We start from the raw sequence: 16,045 nt of genomic DNA, 5'->3' as shown, positions 1-16,045 counted from the left end.
TATCTCACAGCTTCTGTATCTCGTGGTAACTATAAATAAACTGCATGATGGGAGGACAACTTCATTTCTCACCTTATAAATAAATTTTAATTTCTTTGCTTTAAGCTGAGTAAAAAAGGATAGTCCATCTCTTATCTCACACTTTGTCTATACTGTAATCTACCAAACAGAAAGCTACTATTTAAGAATAGCCATTGAAATAAAAGTGCATTGATTTCCTCCTAATGTAGAAGCTAAAGAACTCTTGGGAGAGAAAAGGAAGATCAAAATTGGTAAAACTGTCATATGCATTTATAGTAAGCAGCATAATTTTGTCCAAACTTCTCTCCAATGGTATCAAGTATACCTCCTTCAAAAATCAACTTCCTGACAGAGTTGTAGAATGGTGGAATTCTGCCCTGTGGCTTCTAATTCCTATTTTTCATAGTATCAAATCAGTAAAAAGCAATAGGAAAGGATGTTCTGAACACAAATAAAGGGAGAATGGCAGGATGTAAATCCTCAGGAATGTATAAAAGCTTTTTGGATAGAGGAAAATGCAAAACACTTTTCAGACTGAGATGGTGGTCTTCCATCCACATTTAAATGCTGCAGAGAGAGACCAATTCATTTACGATGTACTGGCAATAGTCTCTCTCTCCAAATGCTGTTTTACCAGGTGAAGTAGTTTCACTGAAGAAAATAACATTTGTTATTTGGAGTGTATTTCCATATGTTAATCTTAATTCTCTATGATTCGGGTTGTGCGTCCTCCAAGATTGCATTTGTTACTAATGATTGTTGTGTAAAATAAGTGAGTGGCAGCCGTCTGTAGTGCTGTTCATCTGCCTTGTGCGCTCTGTAGTTGTGTTGTGCTTACGTGGCAGGGGTGGGTAGCTGTGAGTCCCATGTTAGATCAGAGAGAGCTCTAGCCTTCTCCAAAAGGATCCTGCCATGGCCAGATCTGAGCTTGTGCCTCTGAGAGAGCAGATTTAAGAGAGGGAAAAACACTGCAGCAGCAGCTGGGAGAGGAGTGATAAAATGTGAGAGAAAAGCCCTGCAGGCACCAAGGTCAGTGCAGAAGTCCCCTGCAGGCCGTGGGTACCCCATGGAGTTGATCTCCATGTGCAGCCTTGGAGGAGATCACTGTGTGGTGGATGAGGCCTGAAGGAGGCACAGCCTGCAGAGAGCCTCTGCAGGAGCAGCCCTGCGGTCGGGTTGCAGCCTATGGAGAGGAGCCCATGATGGGCAGGAGGGCTGGGGGAGCTGCTGCCCGTGGGAAGCCATGTTGGAGCAACTCCTAAAGGGTGGGCGCTGTGGAATGAACCTGAGTTGGAGCGGTGCTTGGAGAGCTGCAGCCTGTGGGAAGCCTAGACAGGATCAGTTTGGGAAGGACAGCATCCCATGAGGCAGACTCCACACTGGGCAGGGGAAGGGAGAGACCATGAAGGAGTAGCAGACTGAGCTCAGCTCCCATTCCCTGCACTGCTTAGGAGAAGAAAGTGAATGAGGGGAAGGTGCTTTTAGTTTGCTTTTAGTTCTCAGTGCTGTTGTCTGTTAGCAATAGGCAATAAATTACATTAATCTCCCTATGCTGACTATTTTGCCCATAACTATAATAGTTGAGCAATCTCCCTGTCCTTATCTCAGCCCTTTTTCTTATTTTCTCCTATTCCTTTGAAGAAAGGCAGTGGGAGTTCAGCTGCCCATCAGATGAACCCACCACAGCAGTTTGCAATTGATGTTTCGCTGGGCTGTATATCTTTGAATCACTTTAACTCCACACAGATGCTAGACATGAGCAGCTTTTGCTCCTGATGTGTAGTGGTAGTCTGGTGACTCTGTAAAATCAATTAGCAGATATCTGTCTGAGAAAGGGCATTTTTCTCATGTTGAAGGTATAAAAGTATAAGTGCACAAGGCAGCAAGAGCTGCCACAGTATCCATTACAGAATCTGAGACAAACCTACAGTTTAACTTTGTTGAAGGAATTGGGGCAGATTTTTTGAGAGAAAATGTTGGGTAGTATTTGTAAGCTGGTTACACTGAAAACTTCCTATCACCACAGTACTTAGAAATCAGATTCAGGTTTTATTGGACTACATGTTTTACGAAGTAAGGAGAAATGCCTTCTTCAGTGAGATTAAGACAATCTGAGGGATGGGCAAATGAATACTTGGGCATAGCGGAATGATGGAGAGGATGAAAAGTAAAATGGGAGGGAAACAAGCTTATGGGAAGTTTGCAAGGTTATCATTCTGGTTTTGCGTTGAAAAGGGTGTGACGCTACAGATACCTTATTAGCTGCAGTTTGAAACTGACGTAAGTTTCTAATAGTACAGATAGACAGAGTGGAGCTTATAAAGGCTGATGTTTGCCTCTGCTTTTTCCCACCTTAGGCAGGCAACATGGTGTAGTACTTAAGCTTGCTTACTGCCTAAGTACATTTTTGAAATATAGGGTTCTGAGTGATCAGTACCACCCAGATGCACTCAGTGCTAAGTCAAGGGATGCAGAGGCGGTGGCTATGGTAAGATCTGATAACTTTTTATACAGATTAAATTATTTATTATTTGTATTTTCTATAAAACCTAATTATTATAGGCCACATAGTGGTCAGAACAAAAAAGGCATCTTTCCTTACTACTTAAGGAACAAGGTGTGGGATTCATCTCAGTTAACCTTGCCAGCCTTGAGGTCACATCTCAGGTATGCTTGTTGTCGTATGCTTTCTAGTCAATAAAGAAATAGAAAAGCACCTTCAAAGCATCATTCACCTCATCTGTCTCTAGTAGGTGATTTTAGATGCCTTTCAGTTTACCAATTTTTAAGGGATTAAGCTTAGGTGGGTGAGTTCCAAACTCTTGCCCATAACAACCAACTTGAGTAAAAGCTGGGGAAGTCCTCATAACAACAATTTAGCAAACTCTATTTGTAATTTTGAGCTAGAGATTTAAAGAGATGTTTTCAAAATTAGCAGATGTTAAAAAGTTTGGATCTTATCCGTCTTTCATTTCTTCCTGCAGGAAGGAGCTTCTGTAAAATAAATTTAAAATTCATGAGTAAAATGAAAAATAAAATGGTGCAATAGGATTGTTGATTATTTGGCTTCAAGTGGAACCAAGGCATTTCTGGGGGGAAAGAAAAAAGGAAAAAAAAAAAGCCAAGTAAAATTATTTATAATATCAAATGCACAGCAGTTCTGTGAGACTAATACTTTATGGTAGGTGGGGGACGGTTGCTGCTATGCAGTTTCCACTAAATCATTTTCTTAGATGTGTGCCCTACCTTTGTGGCATACGAATGAACATCAGGACAGCCTGTGAGGCTTTCAGGTTAGAGGTAATGCTAAAAACAATATTTTTCACTTGAATGTGTTAGCATGCTGATATTAGTCTCACCTCTGCTAGCCTCTGGATATTTCCCTTCTGAAAAACATCATCAAAATTAACTCTGGATGTGACTGTGTTATGAGAAATGTAGTATCAGTGCGAAAAGAAGAAATGCTGCAGGGGCAGAAGTGAACCAAATATGCATGTGGGCAGGACAAGGCTTGTTGCTGTCTTCATTTCTCTGCACTGATCAGGTGCAGAGCTGCTTGAGGAGTACCCCAAGCAGCTCCAATGACATGATTTGTTGTCCTTTATATTACCTTCTTCCACCATCACACTGTGGGTTTTTTTCCACTTATGCTCATCTCCTCTCAGATGAGCAGCCTTTCCCTGCTTGTCCCTTTCTTACTGGCCACAATGTTGCTGATTTTACATCCTTATTCCATATTTATGTCTAGAGTGCCCTAGTAATTTCCGCCTTGGTCAGCAGTGCTGTTCAGTTGGTAACCCTGTTCATGCTTTTTTGGGTTTGCTATCTTGCTAGTGTAGCCTCAAGTCAAGGTTAGCCGTCTGTGTGGGTATTTCTCCCTTTCTCCTATTCATTATGCCTTGTCGTTGCTGACACTGCCACCTCTCAGTGTAGCTGCAGCCCAGGTTTGACAGTTTGCACACAAACCCCAGCACCCCAAAACTACTGGTGGAAGCACCTTCTTCATCTCTTCTGTCTGTTACCAGAGGCCAATCTCATGGCATGCAGCAGCTGGACCCTGGTGGAAACTTCTCAGTCAACCTTTGCTTTCTGCCTACCATTTCCCTCATAGTAAGGCCACAGAATAAGTGCAACAGGGCCAGCCTCTTGCTGCGTCTTCCAGCGTATTGCTCTGTGTTTGTTTCTTTGCTACCTTATGCTGGTGACCCAGATTGGGAAATTCATTAACTTCTCTCCTGGACCAGACAGTGGCTTGATTTTTGGTGATGACTTCTGTCCCCTGTCTAATCTGTTTTCTGAGCTATGTAGAGAAGCTTCCTAGCACGTTGTTATGTACAGCCTGTCTTCTCTAGGATTGTTCATCTCCTGTTTACTGAGATTACCTCAGTGGCAACTTGGCAGTGAAAACTGCTTGAATGGGAATGGCTGCATTAACAGGATCTGAGTCTTACACTGGATTTGTTTTGAGGAATGTGCTCTTCTGAAAGATAGAAAGGATGAGTTCAGAGAGGCTGTGTTCACCCCCCTGCCTTCATTCAGGATGGCTCTCTGAAGACAATTTCCTGACAAGGTCAAGCAGACAAGGTGGGCTGTAGAAGCTTCCTTTTAGTATAAAGGCCAAGTAAGCAGTTAGTGTAACAATGGAACTACGTCTTGCAATTTTTCCCAATTATTTGCTAGGGAGCAGCAAGAAGAAGGGGAAAAGTACCTTGTATAATGCCTGAGTAGTTGCTGCTGCTGTTGCCACTTGCCTGTATGCTCTGTGTTCCTCCTTGGGCTTGCAGCTTACATATGCAGTAGCAGGGCAATAGAGATGATATTTTTTTTCTCCTGAGGTAGAAGTAAAAAAAAACAATAATTGGCAAAATTCTAGACTAAGTAAACCCAGGCAGTGTAGTTTCATTTATCTAACTAGTGTTGGCTTACATTTCTCTGCCATCAGACCGTCATGGCACATTGCAGTCTGAGACTGCCTGCAAATCAACTAAAAATATAATGATGAGGATTAGAACTCATTTCTATCTGCGATAAAATGCATCTTCATCCAGATACAGGTAGCTCTCGATATGAAGACATATCACTATGCTAACTAATAAGAACTGTACAGTAGTTCCTCTGGTAAAAAGAAAGAATTTGCACCCTGAATCTCATGATTCATCTCTTATTGAAATTTTTAGGAAAGAAGGTAATACTTAAGATTAAAAAAAAAAAAAGATGATTTATTTTAGTTGTGTTTAAACTAAATCTAACTTTTGAATGACTGTGCTTCTTTTTGATTTTTGGTCCACCGCTTCAAGAATTGCCAATATGCAGCAAGCCAATCACATAGTCACTGTAACACTGCTATGCAAACAAGATCTCTGTTTGGATACAATATGAGGGCTGAGCAGAGATTGTCCTTTCAGCTGTCCTTGCAGGCAAAACCAGCCCCTGTGAAATTCAGCCTAGATCAGGAGATCAAGAGAGAGATTTAACAAATCATTTGGGAAATATATTTAGAAGACCAAAATGTGACTTAGGGATCCCTCATTACATGTTCTTTATTTATATGTAGTTTGTCTGCCCTGACTCAATTACAACTCTGTTTCTGTAAAATATTTTGCTTTCCGTTCAAATTGCTGAAAAGCATTTTCAAAATGTCAGTGTGTGTTAAGCACTTAGTATTCATAGGCTCTTCTGAAAAGCCCATATGCTATGCAAATTAATATCTAAGAGTAATTTCTGAATGGGTATCCATAGAGACACGGTTCAGAAAAACTATTAGCGTGCGTTTTCCTTCCAGTGGTTTCAGTGAAATACAAATTTTTGCTTGAACACTTCATACAATGAGGAGTGATTTCCTGAGCTGAAGTTGTACTCGTTGCAGATAGTGGTAACAGTATATGGTTTGTTTATTAATGGATTTGGTTTTTATTTGCTCTTCCCTCCACTAAGTTGAATTCTCGGAGATGGAACATGCATACATTCATTTAATGTTTCCTGAAGCACCTCCTGCGTGATCATCTAGGAACGTGTCCCCCTGACTGTTTGTGTGTTGTCCCCTAGTGCACCTGGTGGACATTTGGAACGTGATAGAAGCCTTACGGGAAAATGCCCTCAACAACCTGGATCCCAGCATCGAACTGAATGTGGCTCGCCTGGAAGCTGTGATTTCAACTATTTTCTACCAGCTCAACAAACGGATGCCGACGACCCACCAGATCAATGTGGAGCAGTCCATCAGCTTACTGCTCAACTTCTTGCTAGCAGCCTTTGATCCGTAAGTCTGCTTTCATACCCCCACGGGCTTCCCTGCTTCCCTGACTGGTGAAAGGGTTTCGCTTGCTCTGAAAATATCTCTGGAAAACAATCCCACAAGCTATATTCTGACCCAAATAATGAGCGTGTGAATAGTGCTCGCGAGGGAGAAAACCTAAAATTAAGGTCCTCTCCTTTCTGTTGAGCCAAATTCAGCACAAGCGTGTTTCCATCCAGTTTCTCCAATTTGTTCATATCAAAGAGGAATTATCTACAGAAACAAATTCACATCCACTTCTAATTTATGTTGTTATTTATTGATGCACCAGTCTCTGACACCACTGCAATGACTGTGCGGCAGTGACAGGGGTTAATAGCTCATTATTTGGAAAGAGCTCAATTTACTGCGAGTTCTTGCAGCTGTAAGCATTTTTCTTTTTTCTGGCTCTTCCCAGTGCAGTATGATTTTGAGACCATGACAGAAATAGAATAATGACCAGGAGGTGAAACTGAAATTCATGTTGTTTATTACTGCATGGGACCCATACTGCAAAAAGGACAGGTTCAAGGCAGAGTGAGCTGCTTGCTGTAGCAAGTGTACCTTGTGTACGTATTAGTTACTGAATGAGTAGACATCAGCCTGCATTGCTGTGTTCAGAGTCCTCAGCCCCACGTTACTGGAGAACAGCTGTTAAGTCTGCATATTGCCTATTGCCTCATTATGGCAGTTCACCAGCTGCAAACATTGGCCGTGCTGCCCTTCTCCCCTCCCTCTTTCCACCCTCTCCTTCCATGGTCCCAGTGCTGGGTATGGTCGGGGCTGGGTTTTGTGCACCTTTTGGAGGCAGCCCAGCCAGGCGGCTCAGTCACCATGGCAACGGGGAGAAAAAGTACTTGTTCCACATGACAGGGCTGCACCCAGCCTCCCCTCCGGTTCCTCTGAGGGAAAAACAAGAAGTCAATCAGTTGTAGAACTGTAGCCTTCAGGAATATTTTTTCCTTCTCAACAGTAGTAAGGCAGGGAACAAGCATTTTAATGTATGCCATTGAGGCTGTGACAAGAGCACAAAAGGACAAGGAAAATGGCCGGATGCACACATCGGTGCATGCCGCACGCAAACTGCTCCCCAGCTGACAAGCAGCAGCCCCAGGACCATGAGAGCAGGAACTGTGATAACATGCTTGTTTTGTAGCTCACCATGGTGGGGGGTGGAGTTGTCAGCTGGATGTCAAGGCCAGTCATAGCAAAATGGAGGATAGGGTTTAACTCCTCTGTACAGAAACAGAATGTGAGAGCAGGGTTTGGCTTCCCCTGAGCACAGCTTCCTACATGCTGTGTGATGACCTGGTTTGGGCTCCCAGAGGACCTGAGGAGGCTGTAGGCATCTCATCGTCCTCATGCTGCTGCCTTCAGGCAGGATACACAGGGTGCATTTCCTATGGCAGAGACAGACAGGGCATCCTGAGGAAAATGCTCTTTGCCTTAGAACCTGAGGTAAGGACTGGCTGCACATAACCCTGTGCTGAATGCACCAAGCATTGTGTGTGTGGTTCATCTAATCACAAGGTTCAGGCACAGTCTGTGAGACCTAAGTTCAGGCTTCACAGACATCTGTGTCATCTAGATGTCTCTTTAATATGATGGGTATTTGCCCACCTATTGCACATATAGACATGAAAGTCAAATGTCTGATTTTCAAAACTGGTGTCAAAATCCTTTAGCATGACTCAGATGATTGATATTTTGTTTTGAGTGTTTGTTTAGCAACCGCTTGCGGTGCAGATTTCCCTGATTCTGATGTGAGTAGCTCCTGCTCAGTAGAGGAGCGGTGTAGAGCTGTCTGCGTTCCTAACTGCACTGATATGTGTTCATACATTGCATAAAGGGAGCTGTGAGGCTGGATGAAGTCTTTTTCTCCAATTCCTTCCTCTCTTATGGAGAAACTGGACAGTTAAACTAAATTGCCTTGTCTGATGGAAAAAAAAATAGTCACTCCTAAAATAGTCCTGTTGTCTTTGACCTAAGTTCACTCCTGTTTTGTAGCCATGTTTTCAAGAAATGGCTGGCCTTTCCAAAATGCCAAACCCAAATTGTGAGGGATGTGTTTATTAATGAATAAGATCACATTTGATTCTATGTACACAGGCAGCAACAACAAACCCAAACCATAAAAAAAACCACTCTGCTTTCTAAGGCTAAGACAACATAGCTCTTTCAGTATAAATGAGAAGTGGTCACAGAGTGTTTTGGTGTCTGTGGCTATGCAGAACAAAGGCTGCTCCTGCTGTTCCAAGGGTAGTTTCAGAAGAGATTGCTCAGTTGCTCACGTTCTATTTGAAATGCGAAGGAAAGGAGTGGAGTAGTGGAGTCCATCACTTAGTGTATAAGAAAGGACCACAAGGGACAAGTCAATATGTGATTTAAAATCCAATATACCTCTAATTTATTCAACTCTGGTCAATATAGACTGTCCCACATGACCATGCTGGCAGCCTGCTAGCAACAAGTTGAAGATCATCCAAGCATTATACATTGCTCCTTTTAATTATAGCCCACTTAAAATCTGGCAGGATTCTCTGCTCTTGTGCAAGGAACATTCCACTTAATTTGCCCCTAGCACATGAAAGTTGCTTGTTCCTGGTTTGCTATTTAATGTCACATGGAAACCGGGCTATAGTTTTGCTTCAAGGGCTCAGGTGATTAGCTGACTTTATGAAATAATAGCATACCTCATTCACTGGCACACAGATACTATACAACATGACAAGTTCAAACCTCTCTGAAAAATTCATCCCAAGACATGTCAAAGCCCAGACAGCCAACTAGGTGGAATGTCAGCCTCATTCAATAAAGCAGCTCCTAAAAAGACTCATGTTAAGCAGACTGTAAGATAATCTGTTCTAGGTCATCTTCAGCATCTGCTTCAGTATTGCAGTACAGCTGTTCTCCCTGCAAAGTTTAAGTGACAGGAACATCACAGATATTTCTGTCCCTTGACATGTTTGTCTCATGAATAGATCTGAGAGCTCTGAGCAATGAACAAACTAAATCTAATTGCAGGGGTTAGACTTCTGCAGAATAAAGAAGAAATAGTCATGCTTGGTTTTAATCAGACGTATATTAGAGCTTTATTGAGTTCAACATGTAGAAATGTTCAGTGCCTGTTTGGATATATAAATTCTTGCTTGATCATCCACTTGGAGCTTTGAAGTGTAAAACTGCCCTCTTGTCCATCTTTGCTAATCACTGAAAGTGATGCAGTTAGACCGGATTTCATGGAGGAAGTCCTGCAAAAAGGAGCGTGACAGAGAATTGGCTGTTACGAATTTTTCTTTCCTAAATGAAAGAATGTTGCTTGGTTCCAATAATTTTGTCCTTGAAAACCATTTGTGAAAATCACAGAATCACCGAGGTTGAAAAAGCCCTCGGAGGTTGAAATTACAGCGTCTAACAATACTGCTTCTGTTGCCCTAATTTAGGTGGATGATAGGAAGTCCACAAGTACAGAAGTTTTGCTACTAGGAGTTGATGGAAAGTTGATCAGGCAGTGTGGGGGACTTCCCTGCTATGGAGAGAGGCCGTCTTTTCCTCCAGCCACACAGTAAATGAAGAAACCTTCTGCTCTGCTCTGTGTCTAAAAGCATGTATTACTTTTTGCCCTTTTCCTCCCAGCTGCAGGAGATAACCTTACCTGACCACCATTGCTTTCTCTAAGTACTCTCCCATGCTGGTGCTAAGTGCGTGTCAGCTTCAGGGGTTGCCTTGGCCATCATTAATGCTCCCAGCACTTTTCTGCAGGGAACTGAAGAGGAACTTCTGGAAGAGGGGTGCTTTATAAAGCCACAACATTTTCTGCCCTGTCCTGTTTCCACTAGCGAAATTTATATCTTCCTGCATTATTTGTTAGAGTTAGGGTAGTATGGTTAGGTTGCGGTTGGACTTGAAGATCTTTAAGGTCTTTTCCAACCTGGGCAATTCTATGATTCTATCCAGCTTAAAGCTTCGTTCAGTGGAGGGCTTCATGCTGCTGTGAGCCGCTGCTCCAGCATTGGCTTTTATGCCACAAACATGCAAGGCCCTGCTGCTGCAAGTCAAGGGCATCTGCAGTGCTTAGCAATAGCTTAGGGCACTTCTGCATCTGACTGATACTGGAAAGTCTTAGGCTCCATTATCCTCTTTGCTCATCAGTCATATTTATTTGTGCATGTGTGTGTGTATATGTATGCACGCACATGCACGTATATATTTGGAGGGCTAATTGAATTTATACTGGGTCTAGTGATGCTTTTATGAATACAAATGACCGATACAAAACACAGTGTCAGAAGTTATCAACTCTAACTGAGAGATTGAAGAGGTAAATGAAATCTTATTCTTTCTGTTCCTGTGTTCTGTACCATTTGAGTGTGGGAAATGCCAGTGCTCTGGGATGGAGAGCTGATGGTGAATTGATGTGTCTGCCACTCAAGAGTATAATCCTGTTAGTAAACATAACTAAATTTACTGGGAAAAATATCTAAACCTGAAGCAGTTCCACATGGGCTTCATTTTTTGTTCAAATTTTTCCATAGCTTCTTAATAACGCTATTGCTTTCACTTAGCATTTATTTTTCTTTAGCATAACAACTCTTTCCAAGGCAGGTAAAAACCTCATATAAAACACTGCAGAAAAAAAATCCCAGAAGTCTGAAAGGTGTAATGCAAAAAAGGAGTGGAGTGCAAAATGATCAAATTCTCAGCCGTAGCCACAATTTGTTTGCACAAATTAGAGTCTAACCAATGAAGAGTGGAAATGCAAAAAAAATTGGAATAGATTCTGAATGTCCTGTACTGGGATTTAATCTCAGGAAGCCAGGCACAATGTGCACAATGTGATGAACACAATGTGATGAAAAAGGAGATGTGCACCAAAGCCAGCACTAAAGAACATATTAAAGATTTACTTCTTAAATACTGAAGTAGTCAATTTATTTCTTTTTGTCTGCATTTCTTGTTGATTGAAGGACAATTTTAAAAAATGAACATAGCTGTAAAGCATGTAATAACATTTAATGTGCTAAAACAAGCACATAACAAGAAGAGGGAAGCCATGAATTTGTCCTTCAGTACTGCTGTTGCATAAACAGCATTAATGATGATCACCTTAACGCATGAGATAAATAGTTTAATACTGAGAGTCACATACATTGTGCATCACTTCTGAGGTCTTTACAGAGCAACATACTGATGTTTGCTCCTGCAAAACTTCAAAAGTCTTTGTGTGTGAATTTCCTTATAGTGTGTATTACGATATGTTGTGTGAATGATAACATATTACAAAATATGTCTACTTTCTATCTTTGAACAGGGAAGGACATGGTAAAATTTCCGTTTTTGCAGTCAAAATGGCCTTGGCAACTCTTTGTGGAGGAAAGATAATGGACAAATTAAGATGTAAGTCTTTTGGGTCGTATTTTTTACCCATTAATCATTGTTTTACTTAGAGATACAATAGTACAGGCAGGGAGAAGGAGGAATTAGGGTAGGTTATAGTTTCATTGCTGGGTTTGGGATTTGCACTGTATGCACCTGCATGAAAATCCCGCTAAAAGTTTGGCTGAATGTCACAGAAGATTTCATGTTTTTGAGACCACATTGCATATATTGCATTGATTTTTTTTCTTTGGGATGATTAAATGCAGAGTATAGTCAAGTGCCTCAAATGTTCATCATGAAGCATCATTTAGCAATTTCTTAGGCTTTTCTTTTTTTTAAAAAAAAAGAACATCTCATTTCACACTTAGAAGTACAATATATTTACTCACTATTTATATTTCTTCCCATAGGGCACATATTAATTCCATCTATTCTGCAGAATGGATTCTCATTTCACAGGACTTATTTCAGTTTCCAATCAGCTAAGATACATTTTACATGCAGCAGCAAGGAAAAACTTCATGTTCAGTGATGTGATGTCTGTAATTCAGATCCAGAACAACATTTTCCAAACATTTTTACCAAGGGGTTAAGATTAACCTCCAGTTTCCTCTGAGCCTTCTACCACAGCCAAAGAAAACTGAATTTACAAATTGCTGTTGGTTAGAGTAGGACAGTAGAAATTCCAGATGCAAATTTAGTCTGCCAGATTTGGTGCCATTTTTTTAGTATACAGTTTCTATGTAGAGATTCAAATATAGAGCCACTGTAAATTCAGCAGTGTTCTCTAGGCTGTTTTAAGGATGAGGAGCAGAGTGCATCCAGTGGAAGATTGGGGAATGATGTTAATTTTTCCAGTGGCAGTCTCAAGGTTCTGTCACCAGGATCTTCATACCAGCTTCCTAGAAATGAAGCAGCTGACATCACAGCCTGGAAAATGATAGATATTGCTTAGTCAATGATCCCATGATTGGCTTAGGATCCTTTGAAGCCAGAGGGAAAGTAGTGACTGAGAAAACAGAAACCTGCATCTCTGGAGCAATAAAACGATGTAATATTTTTCTACGAGAACAAAAAAGTTAAGCAGAGAAAAGAATAGAAAGGAACGTATTTGAAAGAGCTTCACTGTTTTGTGTGTCCAAAACAATGTTAATTAACTTAATGAGCTTGTTGTGAAGATTTAAATTTGACAGGGTAAGCTGGCAGTAGGAAAAAAGCTGATGTTGCGTATCTTGTCAAATTAGATCCTTCTTATCTGATTAAATTGCTGCCTCATGTCATGCATCAGATTCCACTTAGAAGATGACCACACACAATGAAAAAAAAAGCAGGAATATTTTCATATCAATATCAGCTTCTTTTTTTATATGTAAATCATTCTCTTTGTATTCTACTGAGTAGGATTATAATTAAAAATGCGGTAATAGTGTCTGTTTCCATAAGCAGAACATGTTGTTTAGCACTTCTTTTTCAGATCAGATAATACTGAATTAGGAGCAAATTTGAAGCTCAAACTGAAATTGCTGTGTCTTTCTCTTGTCTTTTTTTCTCCTCAGATATATTCTCAATGATTTCAGACTCCAGTGGAGTGATGGTTTATGGCAAATACGACTTGTTTCTGCGGGAAGTTCTCAAGCTGCCCACAGCTGTTTTCGAAGGGCCTTCATTCGGTTATACTGAGCAATCAGCAAAATCTTGTTTCTCTCAACAGGTAAATGAAGAACGAGTGTCCTCAACACAGGCTTTCAGTCACACCTCAGAGCAGGCTGAGGCTTTCCTCCTTTCTTACGTAGAGGAACACATGGCTGGATGGAGATTCAGTTTGCTCATTGCTGGCATGCAGGTTAGCTACACATAGTGGGAATCTAGTCTCTATAGGTTCCCTACATAGTCACCAAGGAGTGAGCAGCTTTGCCAAAAAGTAATTCAGAGCAGGAGACCCTGTAGAGACTAAATTCCTAATCTAATCACTGAAGTTAAATGCAAATTCCTACGTAATGTGAATACCCCAAGACATGCTGTCTCCCACTGCAGTTAGTTGTTGTTGCTGCAACATATGTGAAACTTTAACTTCACCATACAACTCTCATCAGAAAATCAAACTACATGCTTTCCAAGTGATGGTGTGCACACACAAAAAGTTTACAAGGGAGTAGAAATATTTGCCTTCAGCATGTATTGAAAATGGAATTCTGTAGGTTCTAGAAAATCCCTAGTCCCATACAGATACCATCAGGAAAACAGTGAGGTTATCCTGAAGAGAGCACAAGATTTGCCACACTTCACCAGGTTGTGTAGGCACACTGAATACACCACTTTGGCAGCAGCTAAAATCAAACTCTTATTTCCCATAACTGGGGCTGGGTATCCACTTCTCCAATAGAGTGGAAGGAGAGAGATCCTCTGGCACTTGCTATGCAGCACACTGAGTAATGCCATAAATCTAGCATAAGGCAAGATGCTGAAACTAGGAAAATGTTAGAAATAAAATGTTATTTTCTTTCGTTACATTCATTACTAAAGTGTAACTGAATGCTGTTGAACAAATGGAGCAGGAATAGTGTCATTTCCATGCAAAACAGTCTCATTTTTTATTTTCCTTCAGTTTCATCACTAATCAGTAGGCTCTCCAGTAAACCTAAAGACATTGTTGAAATTCGTTTATTGAATCATCTCCCAAATGATTTTAAATGATAATGCTTGCATATGTGAAAATAGTCTTGTTTCACAGTGGGAGATTTAGAACAGCACTTCATATTGTCTTGAAGAATAGGAAAGTGACTTTTGGTAGTTTTGATTTAAAATAAAAAAGGGCTCTTGCATGGCAACAGAGCATTCAAGCTTTGAACATTGAACATGATACTATGAAGATCAAAAATTAGTTTCTTCTTTTTCCTTATATTGTAATTTAGGCCTCATTTTCTATTCAAGCAGCCATGAGGGCAATGGGGCTTTCATTGACACTGCATCCAAATAAGAGTGGACCAGGCATATTAAGCTACCCTGAGAAAGATAGATCCTCCAAACAGTCATTAGAAGGTTTAGTTCCAGACTAAGCAGACTCCATTTAAAGCCACCAAGAGTTAGGTCTCTGAGTAATGTCAGTACGAAGTGGATTTACAAAGTCTGCATCTCTAAACAGCCAAGTGTTCTTGTAAATCTAGTCCAGTAATTCACTTATGTTCACTTTATGCAGTTCTCATTCAGTCATCACTAGGAATGAACAGGAGTTTTGAAATGTGAGTCTGAGCAATGTATCCATGTGACACTGTGATAAATGGTAGCCACAGTCTTTGTCACACCAAAGGTCATTCTTTCACCATCTCATATTACACTTAGTGTACCTGGGGATAAGTTCAACGTTCTTTCTGTTTTAAGCATTCCTGAACTTCAGATATTTTTTCTACTGTAGTTAATAAGCTATATAAGTAGAAACAATTACCATTTATTTTTAAGCAATGGCTGTTTGCATGTATTAGTACCATATGTTATATTCAGTATTGTTTTTAAAGTTTCAAGTGAGGGAGTTTGATTTTATGCCCACTAGGTTGTATATCCAAGGAGATCGATGTATTAACATGTTCACCCTGATATTCCAATACATTTTTGCTGTATTTGTTTTTTTTTCCTTTTTTTTTTTGTTATATAGTTGTGTGTTTCAAAATACCACTTTCCTGAGCAAACCTGATCATTTCACTAAGAACATGATTAGGTTGAACTATTAATTTGAAAAAGAATTCTTAGAATGTTATTGCAGAAATGACCCTCCTATTCTATATTTTTTTTTCATGAGCCAACCAGTGCAGCAACCAATGGGAACATTAAGTTTCAGCTACTGGAATATCATGTGGTAGTTAAGAAATTCAGGCTTAGCATTCAGCACAGACCGGCTTCAAGATTACTGCTTCTGGTTAAAGTTATAATAATAAATCAGACTCATCTTCAAAAACAGTTTTTAAGTGCCTTCCAAACAGTTTGATGTTTTTCGTTGCAGTACATACAACACTGCAAAAAAATACAGTCCTCGATCATCTCCTTATTGTCTAAAAAAATTGAGATGGCAGATTCCAAACAATATGAATGTTTTCTTTTTATCCACAGCTAGGAAGTTACATTGATGGTATGATGGCTGTCTCTGAACATTTTTGTGTAAAAAATAATTGGTATTTTGTTTATTCGTAGAAACACACATCTAATTCTTAGCGTAGACCTTGCCTTCCCTAGGTCAGAGCATTCAGGTGTATTATTGACTCAGTACACCTATTCTGCTGTAGAAGAGAGACCTCGCACACATTTACATGAGTCATCTTTTTTTTTCCATAGTACTTCAATGCTTTTTTGTGCCTGTTTACTTCTAGCCATTCTCCCCAC

At 40.4% G+C, this 16,045-nt stretch overlaps 1 protein-coding gene across 4 annotated transcripts in view; it reads left to right on the top strand.

Annotated features, from left to right (window-relative positions):
* Window positions 1–16,045, top strand: part of DTNA (dystrobrevin alpha) — a gene marked incomplete at both ends in the record, with an annotated part of 95,996 nt that overhangs the window by 25,542 nt on the left and 54,409 nt on the right. For all 4 annotated transcript variants that reach the window (XM_079533614.1, XM_079533613.1, XM_079533612.1 and 1 more), the window contains 3 exons: window positions 6,067–6,280; window positions 11,607–11,692; window positions 13,231–13,385. In XM_079533614.1, coding sequence (XP_079389740.1) covers window positions 6,067–6,280; window positions 11,607–11,692; window positions 13,231–13,385 — 455 coding nt within the window. The remainder of the gene's footprint in view (window positions 1–6,066; window positions 6,281–11,606; window positions 11,693–13,230; window positions 13,386–16,045) is intronic.

Source organism: Tetrao urogallus (genome assembly GCF_951394365.1).
Source record: "Tetrao urogallus genome assembly, chromosome: 3".
Lineage (NCBI taxonomy): Eukaryota > Metazoa > Chordata > Aves > Galliformes > Phasianidae > Tetrao > Tetrao urogallus.
This window is presented reverse-complemented; position numbering and strand designations above follow the sequence as displayed.